We start from the raw sequence: 23,147 nt of genomic DNA, 5'->3' as shown, positions 1-23,147 counted from the left end.
TAACCACGCTAAAAAAATCTACAGTTTCAATCTTGAATAAGGTGGTAAAGTGATTTTGTATGTGATAACTTGAAAGCCATTTTTCGTTCAAGATTTTGGTCGTTCACTATTTTGGTGCGTTGGTAGTTGTCATTTTATTTCATCTTCATCTTATTCGACACATCTATAGCCCAAAAATACATGTGTCTCACATCTCCGTTTAAGCTTTAACAAAATTTTAATTGCAGTTACTAAAATAAACACTTTTCAAAAGTTTAGGGACTAAAATAAACGTTTTTAAATAAAGGCCAAAATAGATTAAAATTCAAAGTTTAGGGACCAAAATAGGATTTAATTTTTTTTAAATAGTGATTTTTAGAATATAGTAAAATAAATGTTATATAATTTTGTCCTAGTTACCATCAACTTTTAAAAGTTAGATAATGTATCCATTTTTATTTTAATATTCTCATATTATCGTTTTTTTCATAGAAAAAAATCTCATATCTAGTACAAAGAGAGAAAAAAATGTTCTGGCATGTTTTGTTTTTATCTAAACTTTGGATCTCATGGAATTATTTTTTTTAAGAATGAAAATCGAAGTATTTATGTTGTTTTTCTTGTATGCGTGCATCTCACATATACATTAGAAGAATCAATGCACTAATTTGATGTATGTACCCACCTTCACTTCGAACAGATGCATCCAATTGGCTTCTATTTCATCCTATCTTGAAGAGTTGAGTCCGGTCAACATTAATTTTTTTATATATATATTGTAAACTAAAAATTGAAAAAAAAAATCACCTCCATTGTCTTTCAAATGAACACCTATACTCAAAAAGTCACAACCACTCAACAAAAGGGCAATATAGGAATTTATGAAAAATGTAAAGACGAAAGGGGCATGTAAAGATTCTCCCTACTTAATCCCTTTAATATAGTAGAGATAGAGATTACCCATTTAATAACCCTTTGGTTTGTTATTTTTTATTTTTGAAAATTAAGCCTATAAACACACTTCTTTTATCTTGAATTATTTTGCTTTATGTTTTATATTTTTTACCATTATTTTATAAAACTAAGCCAAAATTTGAGAACTAAAAAACTTTGTTTTTTAAATACTTGTTTTTGTTTTTGAAATTTGCCTATGAACTCATCTCTTTACTTAAATAAAATGAAAATCGTTATAAGAAATTGAAAGAAAATAGACTTAATTTTCAAAAACTTAAAATACCAAAAACCAAACGGTTTTTAGACGAGGTTCTAGCTTTTGTACTTTGAGGTTTACATTTATTTCAATTTCATAAACTTTCAGTTTTGTGTGTCTAATAAGTTCCTAAACTTAAAAAAAAAAGTCTAATAGATTATTTCTGAACCAATTTTAAATTTATGTCTTAATGTCATTGACATATTCTATCTTTTTTAAAATGAATTGATATATTAGATATAAATTTAAATATTATGCCTAATAAAATTATAAACTTCAAATTTTGTGTTTAGTAAATATATAAATTTTTTTAAAAAAAATATTGAATAAATCAAGGACCTATTAAATACTAAATTGAAAATTAAAAGATCTATCTGATAGAAAGTTAAAATTTAGACTCATTAAGAACAAAATTGACCGTTCATAAATATGATAGATACTAATTTTAAATTTTAAAGAATAAACTTATAATTCTAATTTTAAGTAATAGAGCTCGGCTGTAATAATGAGGCAACTGTATCGGAGACCATACTCCTACTTTTATGTGTTTTTATAAATTAAGCCTCAATCAAGTTATGTAATTATTTGATTTTTAAATATTGTGATTTTTTATTCTAATTTCTAAATCATAATTTCATATTTCGTATCTAAATATTTAGATTCGTAACTATATTTTTAAATATGAGGATGGACGAGGATGGGGATTGTATCGCCACCGGTCCTCAATCCCAAACCTAACCCGTTTAATTTCTAAATACTTCTTAAAAAAAATTATAAAACCAACTTTTATGATTATAATTAATTATATTTTATATACAAAAGAAAATATCAATTAAGAGAATTGTCATTTAAAAAAAAAAAAAACTCAAATTTTCTTTAATTTCTCTCTTAAAAAGATGATTGGCGTAATTTTATAAATTTCTATTGTTCGCATTCTGTTTTTATTTTAAATTGCATGGATTTGCGGTTATGAATTTTTTCACTAAAAAGTGTAATTTATATAGAAAAAAGAGACTTGAACTCAAAATAAAAAGTATTGCCTAGAAAATTACAACAAAATGTAATAACTAATAAAAAGAATATGGATCCGTGCGAGAACCCGATACCTTAGACGAGAAATCCTCACTCCATTGCCAACCCTATGTATTTGTCTTAAAAGTGGACTGATTCCATTATATTACATAAAGTAAATAAATGGAAATCAATTATTGAGAAAAATGAAATATAGAGACAGAAGACACATCAGTTGTGTAGAATTAAAACAGCCCCTAGCCTAGTTGCCCTAAAAGGAAAAATTAGAAGAAAAAAAAGAAAAAACAATTATAATAATTATAATAATAATAAAATCAAATATGACTTTATAGAACTTGCATGTCACCTGCCCTTTATTAAATTCATATTTATCTTCATGCATAAAAGATACCCCAAAGGTTTCATATATTTGCACTTAAGCCCCTCCTCTGCCTTCTCAAAAACCCCTCATTCACTCCACTCTCTGGCAAGTCAAAATTACTCTTCATTAACTTGCTGTGCATTAATGGAAGTGCCCGAGTATCTTGTCGGTGGCTACTACGGCACCGGAGCCGGTCAGTTTTCGCCGGAGAAGCAGAAATCCGCCGCCGAGCATTTCGCTGTCGATGAATATTTATTGGACCTCTCGAATGAAGATGTGGCAATGCATAACGGTTTCTTCGATAACGTCGCCGGAAATTGCAGTGATTCGTCGACGGTTACTGCGATTGAGAGCTGCAATTCGTCGGTCTCCGGCGGCGATAACCAGTTATTAGGAAAATTTGAGTCCGGAAGCTTCTGTGAAGTTCAATTCTCGAGCGAACTCTGCATTCCGGTATTGGAAATTCTTAATTGAAGAAAAAACTGGAGCTCATTCGTTTGATTGTTCAATTCTGAGAAGAGTTTTGGATAATGATTCTGTTTGTTTCTCTTTTTCAGTGCGACGATTTGGCGGAACTGGAATGGCTGTCGAATTTCGTTGAAGAATCATTTTCGACGGAGGAGATTGAGAAGGATTTTGCAGCAATTCCGTTCCTCTCCGGGGGGATCAGTACGGCAACGACTCCAGAAACACCGTCGTCTTCAGGAGCGACAGCGTTTGGTTATGGAAGTGCAAAAACGACATCGTTTCTTCACAGCGAAGCTCTAACTCTCCCCGGAAAAGCCCGAAGCAAACGTTCACGCGCTACGCCTTGCGACTGGTCCACGCGGCTTTTCGAAGCGACGGCTCCGGAGAAAACGGAGGGAGCAATGACGAAGCCGGAAACGACGTCGGGTCGGAAATGCCTGCATTGCGCGGCGGAGAAGACGCCGCAGTGGCGGACTGGGCCGATGGGCCCAAAAACGCTTTGTAACGCTTGTGGGGTCCGGTACAAGTCGGGTCGGCTTGTACCCGAATACCGACCCGCTTCCAGCCCGACATTTGTGTCGACGAAGCACTCAAATTCTCACCGGAAGGTGATGGAGCTCCGACGGCAGAAGGAGATGCAACATCAAGAGCAGTTTGTAAGTCAAAGCTCGATATTCAGCAGATCCAACGGCTGTGATGAGTACTTGATCCACCGTCACAACGGCGGTGATTTCAGTCTCATGATGTAGAATTTTGCAGTAAAAGGGGTAGAAGAAAGACAGTGGAAAAAGCTATAAAAAAAAGAGAATTAATAGTTTTATGTACTTTTTTTTTGTTTTGTTTTGTTTTTTAATTTTAATATTTTTTTAACCTTTTCATCAGTAAAAACCTCTGGAATTAAAAAGAGAGGGAGAGAGGATAATGATTGTGGTGGGACAGAGTGATTGTACGGACATTTCTCAGGCATCTTTTCTGATTAAAATGAAATTGCATGAAAAATCTTCTTTTCTTTCTACTTTTGTTTCACAAGAGACCAACAAGGGTGGGGGACTCCATTTGGCATTTCCACAACATCACTAGTGAGTTTTACTGAAAAATAATTTAATAAAGTTAAAAAAGCAAAAGCAAAACATGAAATATCGTTATCAAATCAAACCTAAATTATTTATTTTCTTGTCCTATTTTTGGATTAAATTATAAATTTACGAATATAACATGTGCCATAATGTATTATAACATATTATTTGGATCATTGTGTTCTGGCACTGTCGTCACATTCCTATATTTGGTTCAATTATTGGTGCTACAATACGATGGTTGAATGTTATTTGACTTGGCCTCCTTGAACCTCATGTCCTATTAGATTTTTTATCAAGCTTATTTTTCAAGTGATTTAAGATTCACAATTAATTTTGATTGAACTGGGTATGGTATTACTTTAACTAAATGATCTTAACCATTTGAATTTGGTTGTAGAGATTTTGTTGGATAGAGATATGACTCATTTGTTTAAACAATCTTTCAATTTTTTTGAAGACTATCACATTTGGACTAAATAGCTTTTTGATCTCTCTTTGATCAAACTACAACACCTCGAACTAGGGTTAAGTGAGGTTCAAGTCTCGTTTGACCAAACCATACTTCTCATGTCCACCCAGGTCACATATATGCTTCACATTAAGGTGCTAATCGATTTGGTTTTCTTAGTTTTAGTATCAATCGAGAACCAAAATTGAACCAATCAATTTTAAAAATATAGAATATCTAATAAAGAGCCTTGGGACTTTTCCTTCTTTTTTATTATTACTTTTTCAATTTTATTTCGATTTTTGTTTTGAATTATATTTGACATTTTTTTTCTCAAATTAAAATTTGGCCTATAACTTTTTTGTAGAGTAAAACTGAACAATTTTGTTTTTTTAGTAATAATACAATCTCTTGCTTATCCAACCTAATAAAATACTAAAATTTGAAATAATACATTGTCCGTCCAAATTTAAGAGTATTTTTATACCATTGGTTCAATTTTGTTTTGATCAATGTTTTCAATCAAAAACTAAATGAAGCCAAACCAACAATTTTTTCTCTAATTTTTTTGTATCCATCAAGATTTGGGCTAACTTACGAGACACTTCACCTGACCGTACAATATTTTGATCTCAAGGAAACTCATAATATATTAAATTTTAGGTAGGTAGCCATCATAAATTGAACACATGATCTTTTAGTTTTTTTTTTTTTTTTTAATTTCTCTAAATACAATTTAATATGTCTAAATTATAATAAAAAAAACCGAGCTAAACTAGTGGATAGACTTGGATCGGTTGGGCTTTTGGCTTTGTGGGTTTTTTTTGGTTGCCTTTACACTAATGGTTCATTTACTACGTACTAACATTTTTATGATGGATTACTTAGAAAACGAGTCTAAACTTTTATTTTAAAGTCTCACCCATTAGAAAAGCAATTAAGTATAGAACATTTAAAGCTATATTGAAAAAGAGTTATTTCTGAAGCAACATATCAAAGTCAATTAAATATGAGTTATCAATAATATTAGACAAGTAAATGACTTTCACCATTACCCACCAATTCACAAATATATATAGAATTTTATAGTCAAATTACTCTCATATTAATAATTACCTCCTCAAAGTTAATTAATATATTAAATTGTCCCTTTCAAAGTCCCATTCACATGGAAGCTAATTTAAAAACCAAATAAATGCAAAAGAAAAAAAGCCATTTCTTTTAGAAAAAGGAAAAGAAGATTTTTTTTTTTTTTTTATAATAAATAAGATTGAGGTTGTAAAATAGCTTAGGCCATATCACATGACACATGTGAGGGATGATAACCAATTAATTAATTAATTATAGAAAAAGAATTGAAGGTCGCTCACATTGAGGAATGTTACTCTTGTCCACCCAATCCTCGACAATGCCTAATCCATGGCCCCTCTCTTTTATATATAATGCATTTTATTTTTTCTAATTTCAAGAAACCTCCATTTAAAATAATAATAATAATAAAATTAAAATCTATATTTTTACGGCGATAAAAAGATTAAGAGTAATGTGAATATATCTGAATTGATCAAGACATTATTTATTTATTTATTTAAAAAGCGAGCTTGAGATTCCAAATTCAATTATGACCCTCCTTTTAAACTATAACTAAGCCAGTAACCTTACATTTAAAATTTTAAGTTTTAAAGGTTTTAATCGTATTAATGTTTTTAGAAAATGGAAAAGTTTAAAAATATTGCAATTGAAATTTATTTAGTAAGAAATTGATAATTACATAGGTCAAGATTTATATTAATGCCTAATTGTATTACTCTTTAACTCTAATCTTATAATTACCGACATTAAAGCTTTTAGAACAGAGAGATCCACACGAATGAGTCATCTTAAGATGCATTCATCTTTATTATCTCATACATATTAGATGCACAAATAATGAATTAAAATATTTTAAAAAAGAAGTAAGAGAATTTTTCATGTGATAAATTATGATCGGACAATTTGGTAGAATATAGAAAGATAAGTATAGTCTAAGATGTAGTGAAGTATTCTATGAATATGCCAAAACGACATAAGCATGAAGATAAAAGTGTGAGAGTTCAATCAACCAAAAAAGAAAAAGAAGACCCACATGAATATGTAAATATGCGTTAGGAAAAAGAAAAGAAAAGTAGGATCCATGAGATGATCCAATGTCCATTATGTAATACAATAAAAGAGGTCAGAAATTAAATATCAACTTGTATGCCTCTGTCTTCCAAAATAATTAAATAAAAGGAAAAAGAAAAAAAGAAAAGAAAAATAAGTGTGCCCCTTAAGTACAGAATAAAAGTACGTGTGTATATATTATATAATATATATTATGATGATTTTGCATGCATGCACATGATATGCCTTTCTAAGGATTCTTATCTCAATATTACTATTATATTATTATTAGGACAAATTACCCAATATATATATATATATATATATATACTTTTAAAGTAGGATGGTAGTTGTAATTGTACTATTATACTTTTAATTTGAACTTTTAAATTTATACAAGTGTTAAAAGTTAACCTTCAAATTTATATGATTGTAAAAGTTTTGTAATCATTAGATAAAATTGAGGGTTCAATTTTTATAATTGAAAGCACCATACTTCAGATGATTTTTGCAATTTGCTCAGATTAAGTTATATTTTTAAGTATATATTATTCTTGTTGCAAATTTTAAATACTGATGAATTTTTGTTTTACGAACTTGGTGTGATTTCAAATTAATAACTATAAAATAAAGAAATTTAATGGAGTTCAAGTTAATACTATCATTCCATATGAAGGTTTTTGTACTAGTGGATAAATCTACTGTCTTGAAAGTAAGAACACAGTGACTTTGGTGCTATAGCACAAGAAGTCAGTTGCTCCCCAAAGTTCACACAACATCCTAACTTAGGGGTGTACATGGGTTGGGTTGGATTGGGTTGAGCATGCCAAAAATTCGGGTTAGTTGGATTGACAACCCAAATAACCCAGATAAAGTCTCCAACCCAACCCTTAAAATTTAGGTTGGGTTGGGTTGTCGAGTTATAACTTTTTTTTTTCTTTTTAATTAAAAATATGTAAATTTATATACAACACACGACTAATAACTAAATTCTCATAAAATTCAAATGTTAAATACCAAATATCTATAATATTTATTGCAAACTTTCAACAAAGACAAAGATCATAACAATTTTTTTAAAAAATATTAAAAATTCCCAAATTAATAAATACAAAGTAATCAAACTTTAAACAAAGAGAAATATATATTATTAATATATATAAAATTTGGGTTGGATTGGGTTAACCCAACCCAACACAACAAAAATAGAAAAAGTTAAACACAACCCAACTTAAGAACAAAACTAACCCAACCCAACCCTTATATTTTAGGTTGGGTAGTCCGGGTTGTTCGAGTTATTGAGTTATTTGGACACCCCTGCCCAGACTCTGACGTTCATTCATCGGAGAACGGATTTGAATCAATTGAAAAATTAGCTCAGAAATGTTAACGACAGCCGAAAACAGAGAAGATCAGAAGATCTGAAGAGCTAGGTTTTTCTATGCCCCTAAGCTACTTAAAAAACTTTTTCAAGAAGAAGAAGAAAAAGCTTTTAGATATGAAATAAAATTAATTTAGATCTAACACATTTATTTTAGTAAATAAAAACATGTAACGGTAATAAAATGAATTTTTTTAAATAAAAACTAAAAAAGATAAGTAATAGAAAATTATTTCTCTTTCGTGCATGCACAGTTACCTAAACCTACCCATCCGTCCTAGACAGATGATGGCAGTGGCGACGTGCACTTATGATGAAAAAGTTATACTTCCACCTCCACCATACTTTGGAAGCTCCTTTGCAAGTATTTATATATATACCCATTTGACAAGCGTAAATCTTCCAATGTGGGACAACTTTTACTTCTTTTTTCTCAAAACTACTTTTTCCTTTTACTATGAGCCAAAAGCCTAAAGTCACTCCCAACAATCCCCACGAATGACTGGTATAGCAAACAAAGCAAAACAATGAAAAGTTTGTTTAAAAACCAGTTCTTGAGCTAAGAAAGAAAAACAAACTTATCATCAATATCTTACGATTTGAATTGATGCATAGTGAAATAGGGCAACAACCTTATTAGAGAGAGTGAGTTTACGTCTTGAACTTTTACTAACTATGATTGAGACCCCCACAACACGTTTTTACTCCTTAAAATTTTCTTGATTCCACAGTATAGAGTATGCTATATAAGGCCATGCACATAAACCTTGATCACCGTGAAAACTCTAGAAAGAGACCCTTAAATTTTTTCATAGAAGGCAGCCACACTTCCACATTCACGTTTATTGCTTCATCAAGTCTATCGCAATTGACCACTCAAAATTGAACTTTGAAGACTTCACATCTAGTCCATATATACCTGAACCAACTTCATTAAGTTTGTTAAAAGACAAACCACTTAAAACTGAGCTATGAAGATTTTTGTAACTATCCTTCAAGTCCATACCAAAACCACCCAAAGAAAGGGCTATGGATCTTTATGGTTTTAGTTATCTCCATCAAGTCTGTATTAAAACTACCCAAAGAAAGATATGGAGTGTTTATGGGTTTGAATCCCATACACAATGAAGATTCCTAAATTATTCTCCTTGTTAGGCCTTTGGTTAGCACTAAGTTCCTATCCGACCTCATAAACTCCAAGGAGATAATTCCTTCTTTCAACAACTGTTTCACAACTCCGTGTCTAAGACGTATATACCTCCTTTTACCATTATATGCACTATATTTAGCAATTCCTATTACAGCCTGTGAGTCACAGTGTAAAGAAACTGATACCCCCCCTCCTCCCACAATGATATATCTCTTAATAGGCTTCTAAGCCACTCAGCCTCTTGTCCTGCTAATTCTAGAGCAATAAACTCTGACTCTATGGTGGACCTAGTTATATAAGTCTGTTTTGCAGACTTCCATGATATGGCCCCCTCTTCTAGTAATAACACATATCCACTAGTGGAGCTTCTCATTGTCTGTTATCCATTTTGCATCACAATACCCTTTTGATATAGCAGGAAATTTATTAAATGCAAACAATAATCTATTATGCCCTTAAGGTACCTTAACAGGCGATGAAGCACAAACCAGTGATCTTTATTAGGATTATGCTTATATCTACTCAATCTACTCACAACATATGCGATATCAAGTCTAGTGTAACTTATTAAAAACACAACACTTCCTAAAATATTTGTATATTCAGATTAAGAAACACTATCTCCTTTATTTTTCTTAAGGCTCATGTTAGCATCATAAGATGTTCTTACAGGGGTTTCATCAAAGCTATCAAATCTCTTTAAAAGTTTTTTCATGTAGTGTGATTGACACAAAGAGAATCCCTTCTCAGTTTTTCTTATCTTAACACCAAGTATTACGCCAGTTTCTCCTAAATCTTTCATTTCATAATGTGACGATAATAGCGACTTGGTATTATTCATTACATCTATGCTTGTTTCAAAGATAAGCATATCATCAATGTATAAATATATAATCACACACTCTGCTCCAAACAATTTTGAGTAAACACAGGTATCAGAAGAATTTACCTTAACATCGTTGTTTACTAGAATATTGTTAAATTTTTCATACAATTGTTTGGGAGCTTGATTAAGACCATAATGAGCTTTTTAAAGCATGCATACTTTATTTTCTTGACCTGCAACTATAAAACCTTCAGGTTGTATTATATAGATTTCTTCTTCTAAGTTTTCACATCCATTTAATGTATTTGAAGACCATGAATGGCAGCTAGGGCAATTAAGATTCTAAGTATAGCTATTTTAGTAATAGGATAATATGTGTCAAAGTAATCAATAGCTTGTTTTTAATATACCCTACTACTATTAATCTTGCCTTATACCTTTTAATTGAGCCATCAAGTCTAATTTTCTTTTTAAAAATCTATTTGCATCTAATTGGTCTACTACCTTTAGAAAGATCTACCAAGTCCTAAGTTTGGTTCATGGTTAGTGAATCTAATTTTCTCTTAAATACTTCTTTCTATAAGCTTGAATCTACAGAACTTAAGGCCTCTGGGTAGGTTTTGGGATCCTCATCTATTAGGTACAAGCATGCAAATTGATTATCTATATCATATAACCTTTCTACTAAGAAGGTAGTTAAGAAATCAGGACCAAAATTATTTTCAATTCTTCTTCTAGGTTCAATTTCATGCATATCATCATAACTTTTCTTAGGTTCAATTTCATGCATACTATCAAAAGAAGAAGGTAAAGATACAAATATTTTGTCGCTATTAGATATTTTAATTGATTTATTATCTATGTTGATCATGGAAAATATATGCTAAGAAAATTTAACATTTCTATACTCACATATTGATTTATCAATCAGGCACATAAATCTATATGCAACACTATTATGGGCATAACCAATGAAAAGGTTTTAGATCATACAAATTTCTTGAATCCAGGATACGCTACCTAAGCCAAGCACCTTCATACTTTCAGGTAGCTGAGATTAGGTGCATAATCTTCTACAATTCGTATGGCTTTTTATCTAGTTTTTTGTGAGGAACCCTATTAAGAATGAAACAGATAAAGAGTATAGCTTCTCCCCACATATTATCAGATAATCCAGAACTTAAAAGCATAGCATTTATCATTTCTTTAATTGTTATATTTGTATGTTCAAACATTTGATTCACATAATTCTTTTAAAGATTTATCACTATATTCAACACCTTTATTTGACATTAACCTTTTAATCATTTTGTCTAATTGATTCTTTACTTCTGCTTTATAATTCAAAAACATGTTGCCAGCTTCATCCTTTGTTTTTAAAAGATAAATTTTAAGTATATCTAGAAAAATCATAAACAAAGGATATATAATAATTTTTACCGCCTCTACTTGTAATGTTTTTTAAATCAACCAAATCAAAATGAATCAATTCAAGTAATTTTATGCTCCTAGTAGTGACAGATTTAAAAGGTTTTAGTGAATTTTGCTTCTACACATATAGAACATTTATCATTTTTCATGTGATTCAAATGTATTGATAAGATTTAATGTTTTGAGTTTTTTGATTGATGCAACATTCCAATGACCTAATCTACCATGCCACAAATAAATCTATTCAATGATATAAGTAGAACTAGAAGCAATTTCATTCATGTTAGAAGCGACCACTAATGATGTTTAAAACAAAAAGATAATCAGCTAAGTACCCCTTACAAAAAAAGTCAGTATTTTTTGTTAGAACAACCTTGTCATCCTCTAGTACAATTTTAACCAGTCTGGTTCAACGAACTCCCAAACACTAGGTTCCTACGTAAAGAAAGTAATACAGAACATCACTCAAATGTAAAGTTTTTCTAAAAGTTAGTTTTAGGAGAACCTTCCATTTTCCAAGTACCCTTACAGTAGTTGAGTTATCTAAGAACACACACTCGCCACTGGCTGTATCTTGGAAGTCATGAAACAACTCTCAATTTGAGTAGAAGTATCTCGATGCTTCGATGTCAAGAATCCAATCAAATTTATTTTCCACTAGGTTGGCCTTCACAAAAACAACAACAATAATGTCATTTTACTCCGTAAGATGGGTCTATGGATTAGGTTGTTGATATGACCTTCCTTTCTTCTGGTTGCACTGGTAGGCTCCGTGTCCTTATTTTCCACAAACATAGCAGATTATCTTTTTCTTTTTGATCTTCTCACTAGTAGCTTTGTGATGTCCCTTCTTTTGAACAAAATTATTTTTGACAAACTGCTAATTATTATTTTTAAACCTATTTTTTTATTAACAATAGAAGACTTATAGATTAACATTAATTGAATTTAAATGTTCAGAAATTAACTTATCTTTCTGTCGATTTGCTTCTTGTGTGCATGTGAGTGATCAATTTCTACAGTGTTAGGTCTTTCTTCTTGTGTTTCAGGTGATTCGAGTAGTCACTCTAGACAGTGGAAATTTCTTGAGCAGTACATTTGCTTGGAGGATTTCGCATGTCTTCATACCTTCAGATAGTACATCCACTACCATATTCTCATATTTATGAACTTGATCCACAATTAATTTTTCGTTTGCCATCTAGAATTGTAGCTAATTTTAAGTGACATACTTCTTATGTCTTGCATCATTTCCTCCATATCTAGACTCCAGGGTATCCCATATCACCTTTGTTGATTTTCAGACCACGAATAGATTGAATAACGAGTTTGTCATATGATCGAGTAAATGGCCACCGACCATCTTGTTATCTTTCTCAAATTTTTTTGGATTTGCAACAAGTTCGGATCTGGACTGACTGAATTATAGTGAATCTGTGACTTTGGAACTGTCTGAATCAATTTGAATAGTAGACTTCTCCACAGTAGACTTATCATTATCAGTAACCTTACCTTCATCAGATCTGTTGGCGGTGAGGATGTAATCAACTTCCAATTGCTCGAAAAATATAAGAAGTTTCTAAGACCAGCGACGGTAAATGGATCCATCAAGAGGCTCCAATTTCGACAGATCTAAAAGAACCTCACCGTTTTGATTGACATTTGGACTATAGGATGAGTAAAAGAAGATTAAAAAAATTAAAAAGGATAGGTAGTAACAAGTTATTTCTTTTTCGGGCAAGCGTGGTTATCAAAAGAAGATTATATAAATTAAAAAGGATAGATAGTAAAAAGTTTTCTTTTTTGCATAAATGCAATTACCTAAACCTATAGGCATTCATCAATAGCAATGCACGCGTGTGGCAAAAGGATTATACTTCCACCACTACCATGCTTTGGAAGATCCCTTGCAAGCATTTATATATATAACCACTTGCTAAGCCTAAATCTTCCAATGTGGGACAACTTCTACATCTTTTCTCTCAAAACTACTTTTTCCGTTTGTTATGGGCCAAAAGCCCAAAATTATTCCCAACAAATAAAACACTGAAACCAAAATTTTGCTAAAATGTACGATTTTTAGGATATTTTTCATTCCATTATTGGTTTTGTTTGTGTTGATGAGATTTAATTGGCTAAAATATCTCACCAAGAAATAAAACTTTTTGTTTCAATCCTGCTTTTGCCCCAACCAAGCCTCTTAGAATCAATAGCCCACCAAGCCCACCAAGCCCAAAAGCTCATAAGAAGAAGAAAGTTGAAGAATTTAAATGAAAAATAAGATACTTTTGAAGACAACTCTTCAATCTTCTCCAATTCTTCATTGTGATTACGATCTCTACAATTCTTCAAGGTTCTCGAACAAGATAACTACAAGATCTTTCCCGCTATTCTCCGACAAGGAAAATGTTTGTGGGAATCTTTTTCTGAAGACAAGGGAAGAGATTTACACATAAAACTTTTCTATGTGGTTTTGAGTGATGAAAGATTGGGAGAGTTTAGAGATAATTTACAGAGTGATTGATATTGAAGAAGAACAATTCTCCTGCAAGTTTTTTTTTTTTCAAAATGCAGAACCATTCTACAAATCAAGTGAGAGGGGAAATAACTCCTCTATTACGGGTGAGTTTTATTATTTAATTTAATAATTTAATATTAATATTAATAAATCCAATTAATTAATATTAATTAATTAAATAACATATATTTAATTAATATTACATTTGAATCATATTCAAATACATTCTCCTCTCATAAACTATAGTTTTAATATGAATCTCATTCACATTAAATTTAACCTGCAATTATTATGAAATCTAATTCAAATTAAATTTAACATATAGTTTTAATATGAATCTCATTCATAATAAATTTAACCTATAGTTATAATGTGAATCTCATTCATATTATTTAATATTTGAATCTTATTTCAATGTATTCTTCTCTCATGGTTTTATTTTGAATCACATTCAAAATTAACTTTATAGTATAATGTATCTATATACATTATATTAATTGCATCACATACAAGTAACATAAATTCCTTTATCATTTGAACAATTCAAATTCTTCCAAAACTAAATAGTCCTTGTGTTTAACCTTAGTGAGCTAGCAGGGGCCTAATGGACCTACAAATTAGAAGCTTTGGGAGGTATTTGATAAATGGGTATGAGTTATTGAGTTGGGTGGGTATTTATTACCTATGTTTGTTAAGCCCATAAAGAAAACCTATGGGTTATTAAAACCCCTTTTTTACCCACACAAAACCCTTCTACTATGTTGAAGCTCCCTCAACTGTTAATGTGAATGTGCTTGACTAGATGAACCAACATCAACAACTCCTATCGATGTATTAGCCTCTTCAACAACTCTTTTTGAAGTTTCAATAGTTTCATAGGAAAGTTTATTCAACACAATCTTACTGGGAGGCTTGTGCTCCTTGATGTGGTTATCTTCAAAAAATGTAGCATTTATCGATATAAATACTTTATTCTCTTTATGATCGTAGAAGTAACCACCACTCGTTTCCTTGGGATAACCTACAAATAGGCACAATTTTGAACGAGGTTCCAATTTCTTAATATTTTGCTCAAGCACATGTGCTAGGAAATCCCAAGTTCTACATAACCCCAAAAAGAATAAGATAATTGAGTATAACTCATCATAGACCGAACCATATTCAACAAGGTTTTATTTTACCTTTCTAATATGCCATTTTGCCAAGGTGCTGAGAGTTAGGATGTGATTCCATGTTCTATCATATAGTCCTGAAATCTTAAATCCATATACTCTCCATGTCAATTTAATCGAAGTGTTCTAATAGTTTTACCTAATGAATTTAAAACTCAACCTTTTACTCTTTAAACTTTTCAAGAGCTTTAGACTTATGTTGCATAAAGTAAACATAACCATATCTTGAATAATCATCTATGAAAAAAAATGAAGTATTCAAACCCTCATGTTGCATTAACATTTATAAAACCACACAGGTTCGAACATACAAGTCTTAAGGGGTCTTTAGCTCTATGACCTTTTCCAGTAAAATATCTTTTTGTCATTTTGCCTTCAAGGCATGACTCACATACTAGTAAAAAGTTTTCTTCGAACTCGCTTAGAAGTCCACTCTTAACCAAATTCTCAATCTTATTGAGATTTATGTGACCTAATCTTAGATACCAAAGATGGGCATTTTCCTTAGGAGAAATCTTTTGTCTTTTATGTTGAGTTGATGCAATTCTGAACATTTTAGTATTTAACAGCACTTTAGATGCTAACAGCCTTAGCATGTTTAAATTACTCTCTAAGTTTGCAGAATAAATATGAATACCATTCTTATAAATAAACGCTTTATCTAGACTGAATGAAATGGTGTAATGTTGTTCAAGCAAAGTTTTTACAGAAATTAGGTTTCGTTTCAAACCTAGAGCCATATAAACATTGTTTAAAAAAAAAGAAAGGATTTCTGAAAGAGTAGTTTCATGTGGCTGTAAGTGTTGAGATGACATGCCTTGTTCCAACCTGCATTGTCATCTTCCCAGTCCCGAGCTGCTGCTAGGAACTAATTCCTCGAAAAGAAGAATAAACATGATTAGTGACCCCTGAATCAATTATCCAGGCTGAATCATCATTCTCCACTAAACATGTTTCCAAAATTAGTAAATCATATTTACCTTGCTTGGCCTTCTTTTTCTTCACCAAATAATCGAAATAGTTCATTTTCCATTGTCCTTTCTAGTTGTAGTGGAAATATTTTTCCTTGGCAACCTTGGCAACCTTGGCTTTCTTGCCCTTCTAGGATGCATCAAGGTTAGCTTTATTTCTCTGACCTCCCTTCTTCTTCTTCCATTTTTTTTGCCATAGGAAGAAGGTATAGACTTAGTTCTAGAGGTCAAACCTTTGTGGAACTTCCTAGAAGAAGTGACAACATTTGTCTCTCTCTTATGTTCCTTAACTTTCATCAAAGATTTGTAAGTATGTAACTTGTTAAAGAGGGTGGTTAGGGTGTGGTCTAGCTTGTTCATAGCGTTACTACGGAACTGAAGGAAACTCTGTGGCAAAGTTTCTAGAATAAAGCTAACTTGACTAACCTCATCAATGACGACCCCGTTTATTTCAATCATATTTAAGTGGACCATCATATTTAGAACGTGTTCTTGCATGGATGTCCCCTCTTTCATACGGACATTAAAAATGAGCTTAAAAGCGTCGTGCTTCAGTTGTGAGGACGGTTGTCCAAATATCTCTCGCAGTGAATCCATAATCTCACGTGCAGTGACCATGGATTCATGCTTCATTGCCAATACTTCGATCAAGCTGGCAAGTATGGACACTCGAGCCTTTTCATTTGCTTTTACCCACCTCTCATAAGCATCTCAAACATTTCGAGGTGCATTTTGAGTGGGAACTTAAGGATACTCCTCAAGTAGGACAAATCTTAAGTCATCGTGATGAGTACAATATTGATTATGTTTCTCCAACTAGTGTAGTTACTAACAGTTAATTTATCGGCACTTAAAAAGGTTGATTGTAACGCTAGTCATTTCGAAGTTTGTTGAAACCATAAAAATTATTTATATTAGTTATATGCATAATCTATTAAAACCAATAAAATTAGCAAAAAATTAATGTATCTTATGTGACATTTAATTTTGCAATGATGCTTTAATAAGTTAGAATAAAAGCCACCAAAGAGTGGTCAGTTATCCCTTCAGTGAATTGAGATATTCTCAACCAATCATTACACCGAAATAACTCTTATTCCTATAATGATTAGTCACCATTGTTCGGTCAAGAAATTATTAACTTGCTTAAAATTTCTTACAAGTGTAACCCTTCATTTTAGACCCTAGAGTTCCTTCCCAATGAGCAACCTAAAGGGAAAACCCGATTGGGGTAAAAACTAAAGAAATCCTATCCATTTCTGGAGTTTGTGATCAATTCATGAAAACACTTTTCAAAGGAGGACACAAGCAAAAGTGCCACGAAGCCGAGCATGAAACTTCACAACAAACTAATGAAAGAGACCGTAGGATGTGTTGATACACATCCCTTTTCTACTTACTATAAACACTTTCTCCATTCACCTTGGTATTGATCTATGAAAATAACTTCCAGAGGGGGACACAAGCAAGCGATGCCAGAGGCCGAGCATAGATCTCACGGTGTGAACTTTCAAGGAGAACGTGAAAGAAATTGACATATCATATACATCATTGTTTTCCCACTAAGTCTTTTAAACCTAGGGTTCTTTATTTCGGTAAATCCGGCTAATAATTTATCTAAGTTCATTGTTAAATTGGTCAAATATAACTCTTATATTAGATAGTTTAACTATATATGATTTTGTTCATTAAACACTTTAATAAACTAAATCATGTATTGCATGCTTATAAAATATTTGTCTAATTCACTTTCCAGGTTAGTTCCCAGGTAGGGGTGTTCCATTTCCGTCAACTTAAATACCCTAGCCTTAGACAAAACCTTCCTTAGACAAATGTCCTTTATAGACAATTATTTTTATAAATTTAATCTTTTATTATTTCAAATTTAATCCTATTAAAAAGAAAAGAAAATATTAAATTATTTCTAATCATATTAGAAATACTTTAATCTAGGTCTAGGTGAATTAATTTTATACCATTTAAAATTAACTAAAACTTATGTTTACATGCAACTCTTGATTGTAGATTTTAATTATAATCCACTAATTTTATAATAGTTATAAATTAATGAAATATTGAAATATATAATCGTGTATCTAATGACATTAATTAAATATAATATTTATATTTACCAAGTATTGTCATGCTCAATGCAATTCTATTTTCATTATACAAAATAACAGTTATATTATAAACTAATGAAAAAATTTAACATATCCATCATTCAATCATATAATAACATTTATAATATAGTATGATGCGTGGATATGCATAATGACACATGCTATCATATAAGATAACATTTATATTCAATATGATGCATGGGTATGCTTATAATATCATGTAACTATATAATATAACATTTATATTAAATATGATGCATAAATATTTATCCTAATGTGAGATTTTAAAAACTATATGACATACATTGCAACATATAAAAAATTAATCATACATCACAATTAAAATTAAATAAACAGAAAAATTGGACCAAATTTTGGCACCTCTAAAAATTAAATAAATTAATATAACATTTATATTAATTTAATTAATTAAAAAATAAGAAAATACATGACATATTCGAAAAACATGTAAAAAACTGTTGTAAAACTGCTCTAGGTATCGAACCCATAACCAAGATCTGGACATGCACGTGCATCTTCGGAGTGTAGTGGCACTCTCAACAGCACTGGTTGTGCTCAAGATGAGTGCCGCGACACTCCATATGAATTTTCCCGAGCGTCATTGCACGGTGGCAAGAGTGTCGTAGTGCTTTGGTCCAGATATCTACTGTCCTTTTAGATTTTCACCAGTTCTAGCATAGAATTCCGGCCTCCATCATGGCAAAACTTCACTACGAATGACACGAACTTACAAGCTCGATTGCATGAATTTAAATGCCCAAAAAAATGAACCCTTACAACTTTAAATAATTTTAAAGTAGTAAATTCTAAATGCCAAAGTTTGAAATTATCCAATTTGCAAACCAACATTCACAATGCAGTAAGCCCCCATCATTTCTCTAAAATCCATTTCCAAAATGAAATACAAAGATAGATCTGGCTCTGATACCAACTGAAGGAATTGAATCCTCAGCGGAAGCGAGTGATCGCCTTGTATCAGTGATTTCATTTTAGAAAGAACTTAAATATAGAGAAAACATTCAAAGGATAAAAATATACTTACAACCTCTAAGCATGCCTTTAAAGAAATACAGAGAAAGAGGGAAGAAAGAACTACTCATTCTTATCCATATAAGGTACCCAACCTTATCCATATACTACAGGCCATTTAGATTATTACTTAAACATGATCCAGTTGTATGTCACCACATACATGTTTAAGCTACATCATATAACCTAGGATCTTAGTTTATTAATGCAAACTAAATGCCAAATAAAATAACACTTTATTTTATTAAATAAATAATTTTTGTACAAATAATTTAAAAACTACGATATTCACGAGATTTAGGGCATCAACCTTAACACCTACCATAAACAAAACACTTTCAGTGAAAGGGAGGGGCCCCATTATTCAAGACCTGAAGTCAACACTTTAGAAAGAAATTAATCTACTTATCCTAAAGATGAGAATTAGTGAATTCTATCTTGCGAAGCTATGTTCCAAACTTCGTACTTGGATAAATCCCCAAAATGGTAGGCTTATTGAGTTAACGAGTCGGATCACTCTCACCCATACAAATTAAAGGTCTGCTCTCATAGACAAAAGTTCATAACTCACTCAAGATTGAGATCGAGTTACCTATGCTCATCCTATGAAATGTTAATCCCTTCAGTCAACAATGTTATAAAGAGAGATTAATCATTTTACGGTTTGGTCTTATACAAACTCTTTGTATAAGATACCTTCACTCATATGTCTTCACATGAACAATTTGATCAAATTGTTTGTAACACTTACAACTCTTGTAACATTTACAAAGTAGGTCATATCCGTAGTGTTACCAAGATAAAGACACTCAAACTTATTCATATACTAAAAACCATTTAGGTTGTTACTTGAACGTGATCCACATTTGTGTGTCTACCATATACTTTCAAGTTACATAAAATAACCTTGAATATTTTCTTAATGGATAATTGCATATATAAAATAATCAACAATTATTTCAAATAACTTATTAACTATGAGACTTTAGGGTATACATCTCAACAATTATGTGGATAGATCCTCATTTCTGCCGATGGATCATGCATGGGCAGAAAATTAGTTCTGTCGATGTAAGTCATTGCATTGGCAGAAACAGTTTCTGCCCACGTGATTTCTGCCCACGATAGTTGTTGCATGGGCAAAAAGTCTTTTCTATCGACGCTAGCTCAATGGACTGAAAGATTTTTCTACCCATGCATTTACTTACATGGCATTTTTGTCGGCACAATGTCAAAATGTGTGGGCAAAAGCTCTGCTAGCAGACTTTTGCCCACGCAAAAAAAAAAAAAAAAAAAAAAACGTTGGCAAAGGCTTTGCCCACACTTTTCTTAAGATTTGCCAATGCTCTGGCAAATGTTGGCAAATTCAGAAAGGAGAAATATGACATTTTTTTTTTTTAATTTTGCAAGAGATTAGCGAAAGCTCTGTCAAAATTCCTTCATCTTCAATCTCTTGACTTTTTCTAAAGATTCTAAGTGAGAACTTAGTCTCTTCTCTGGAAAGTGAGAAAACTCATCCTCCATCCTGATAGAAATCACTTTGAGCAGATAACACCAAAGCCAAAGGAAGCAAGAGATAGCAACCAGCGGCTTGACACCTCCTCCCTCCACTTTTACTTTTGTCTTTCATTTCATAGTTGTATTAAGAATTATATGTTTGAGAATTCTATCAATTTTAATATGAATATGAATACCATTCATTTCCTCTCATCCATGTTCTATATCTCTTTCATCATGAGTAACTAAATTTTCAATGGGTTGAAAAGATAAACCAACATTTCTAAAAGTATGCATACGTAGAAGTATATCTTGTTTAATATGTGCTTACTTCAATGCCTAATTCAGTGAGAACTTGGGTTAGGTAAAATGTAGTCAACTTCTCGATAGAGTAAGTAACTTAGACATCATTAAACAAGGAAAGAATTAGCTTTAGAGATAGAGTTAGATCTTTTAATGAAATCAACTCAACATGCATTTTAGAGATAGAATAAATGTGGCATTCAACATCGAGAGGTGGATTCATTATAAGAAGTTGAAACATGGATGCCTACATATGCAGTGCTCAAGGAAATGTTAGTGAATCTTCTTAACCCTACTTCTTCAATTGATTTTCCTTCACTTTTATCACCGACTGCTCTTAGTAACTATCTAAACGGTTGCCTCCATATACTTCACTATACACCACATCACATTCATCGCCTTACCATCACCAACTTGTAGTTATTAGATTGTATGGAGTTAAACCACACATACAATTGCATATAATTCCCACTTCGCCGCAAAAGATCATTAAAGCATTCGAGACACTCACGTTACTAAGTCCCTGTGTTTGACCCTAGAATTACCAGGAAACCTTGTTAGGATTTATACTTGGATTCAAAAAAGGAAAACTTGTGTTGCATTATTACAGTCACTACATACATCATTTAGGCACGACTTAAAGCTATAAGCAAAAACATGAGAACATGAAATGAGAAAAACAGCTAACAAAGATCTTGTGGAATTGGAAGAATTAAAGAATGAGACAACCAATTTCAAGAGGAGATTTGGTTGCAATTGTAGATCGACAAAGGTATGTTGGTTAACCTTTTTTCTTGTCTATGTGTTTTTTAATTGTTTCAAGAAATAAAAGAACGCGATCATTCAAATCCCTTCATTTATGTTATGCATATATATGGTTGAAGTGGTCATGTTTTTAGGATTACATCTTTGAAGATTATTGTGTTTTGTGATATTGTTTGAAGATGAGCTTTTTGTGAGTATCAATCCTTGTGATTGTGAAATGTTTGTTGCAGTCAATCTTGAATGTGGTCTATTGATCATATTGAATCATCAAACTATATCTTGAGAAGATATTCTCACACTTAAGGAATGCCTAATTATTCAAAGGGAAATGGTTTTCATTTGAAGTTGGAAAGATAGAAATTCTTGTTGAGACGGAGTCATTTATTAAGGGAGAGTCTAAGTTTTCATTGAGAGAGAGTCTCACCCTAAAGGGGAGCCTAAGAGATCTTTCACTAAGTTAGTGTACGCCCCTAAGCTTGTTATATATATTAATTATGTTTAAGTCCTGTTAACCATGTAATTAATGCCTAGTAAGCAAGTCTTCGTGATGTATGTATGTATAGATGTGAAAATTGATAAGTACGTATATGATAAATAAAAAGGAAAATGAGTGTGTGTATGTTGTTAAGGAAGAAGACAATCTTCTAAGTGTTTAAGAAAAGGCTCTTGGGTGCTTTTGAGGGTAGGGAAATAAGCTAAGTATGGAAAGGTATGCTCTTGGGTAACTGATGAAGAAGCTAACACTTAGAGAGGAAATGGAAGTCCAAGCATTGAAGACATGTTAAGGTATGCGATCAACTCATCCAGATGCTATGTGGTCAATTGCTTTAAGAAAGGAAAATAAGCTTAAGAAAGGCCATGAGTTATTTGAAAAGTTGAGAAAGAGTCTAAGTTAGTGGCCAAACATATGCATGGTGTCAACCAAGATTGACTACAAAAGGTTCGCTAGGAACACTTAAGGCAAGGTGTAGCGATTAGAGCTAGCATGCGATGATCTGGAAAGAATTGGATGAATGCAAACCTTATATGAAGGGATGAAGTAAGTTATGGAAAGGATGAAACCCGGCTACGCATGCAAGTCTGGCAAAGATGCTTGAAGTAAGACAATGCGTTAATATCGAGATTATGCGATGAAATAGTGAAGGAGTCCTAAGTGGACGCAAGCTCTATGCGATGGAAATTAAGCTAAGTATGCAGCTTAATTGCCCGATTAGGGGACTATACGACAGCCTTAAGGAGGC

General features: G+C 31.9%; 1 protein-coding gene across 1 annotated transcript; it reads left to right on the top strand.

Annotated features, from left to right (window-relative positions):
• The first annotated feature begins 2,609 nt into the window (after window positions 1–2,609).
• On the top strand, window positions 2,610–4,065 carry LOC120088558 (GATA transcription factor 9-like). Its single transcript, XM_039045954.2, has 2 exons — window positions 2,610–3,035; window positions 3,140–4,065. Exons 1-2 carry the CDS (start codon window positions 2,727–2,729, stop codon window positions 3,797–3,799), a joined length of 969 nt encoding a protein of 322 aa, XP_038901882.2. The 5' UTR covers window positions 2,610–2,726; the 3' UTR covers window positions 3,800–4,065.
• The last annotated feature ends 19,082 nt before the right edge of the window (window positions 4,066–23,147 follow it).

This window comes from Benincasa hispida, chromosome 1, assembly GCF_027475165.1.
Source record: "Benincasa hispida cultivar pf3 chromosome 1, pf3_genome.v1.1, whole genome shotgun sequence".
Taxonomy (NCBI): Eukaryota; Viridiplantae; Streptophyta; class Magnoliopsida; order Cucurbitales; family Cucurbitaceae; genus Benincasa; species Benincasa hispida.
This window is presented reverse-complemented; position numbering and strand designations above follow the sequence as displayed.

Coding starts and splice junctions, on each gene's coding strand:
- LOC120088558 (XM_039045954.2), top strand. CDS start 2,727: ATGGAAGTGCCCGAGTATCTTGTCGGTGGCTACTACGGCACCGGAGCC. Junction 3,036..3,139: donor CGAGCGAACTCTGCATTCCG/GTATTGGAAATT, acceptor TCTCTTTTTCAG/TGCGACGATTTGGCGGAACT.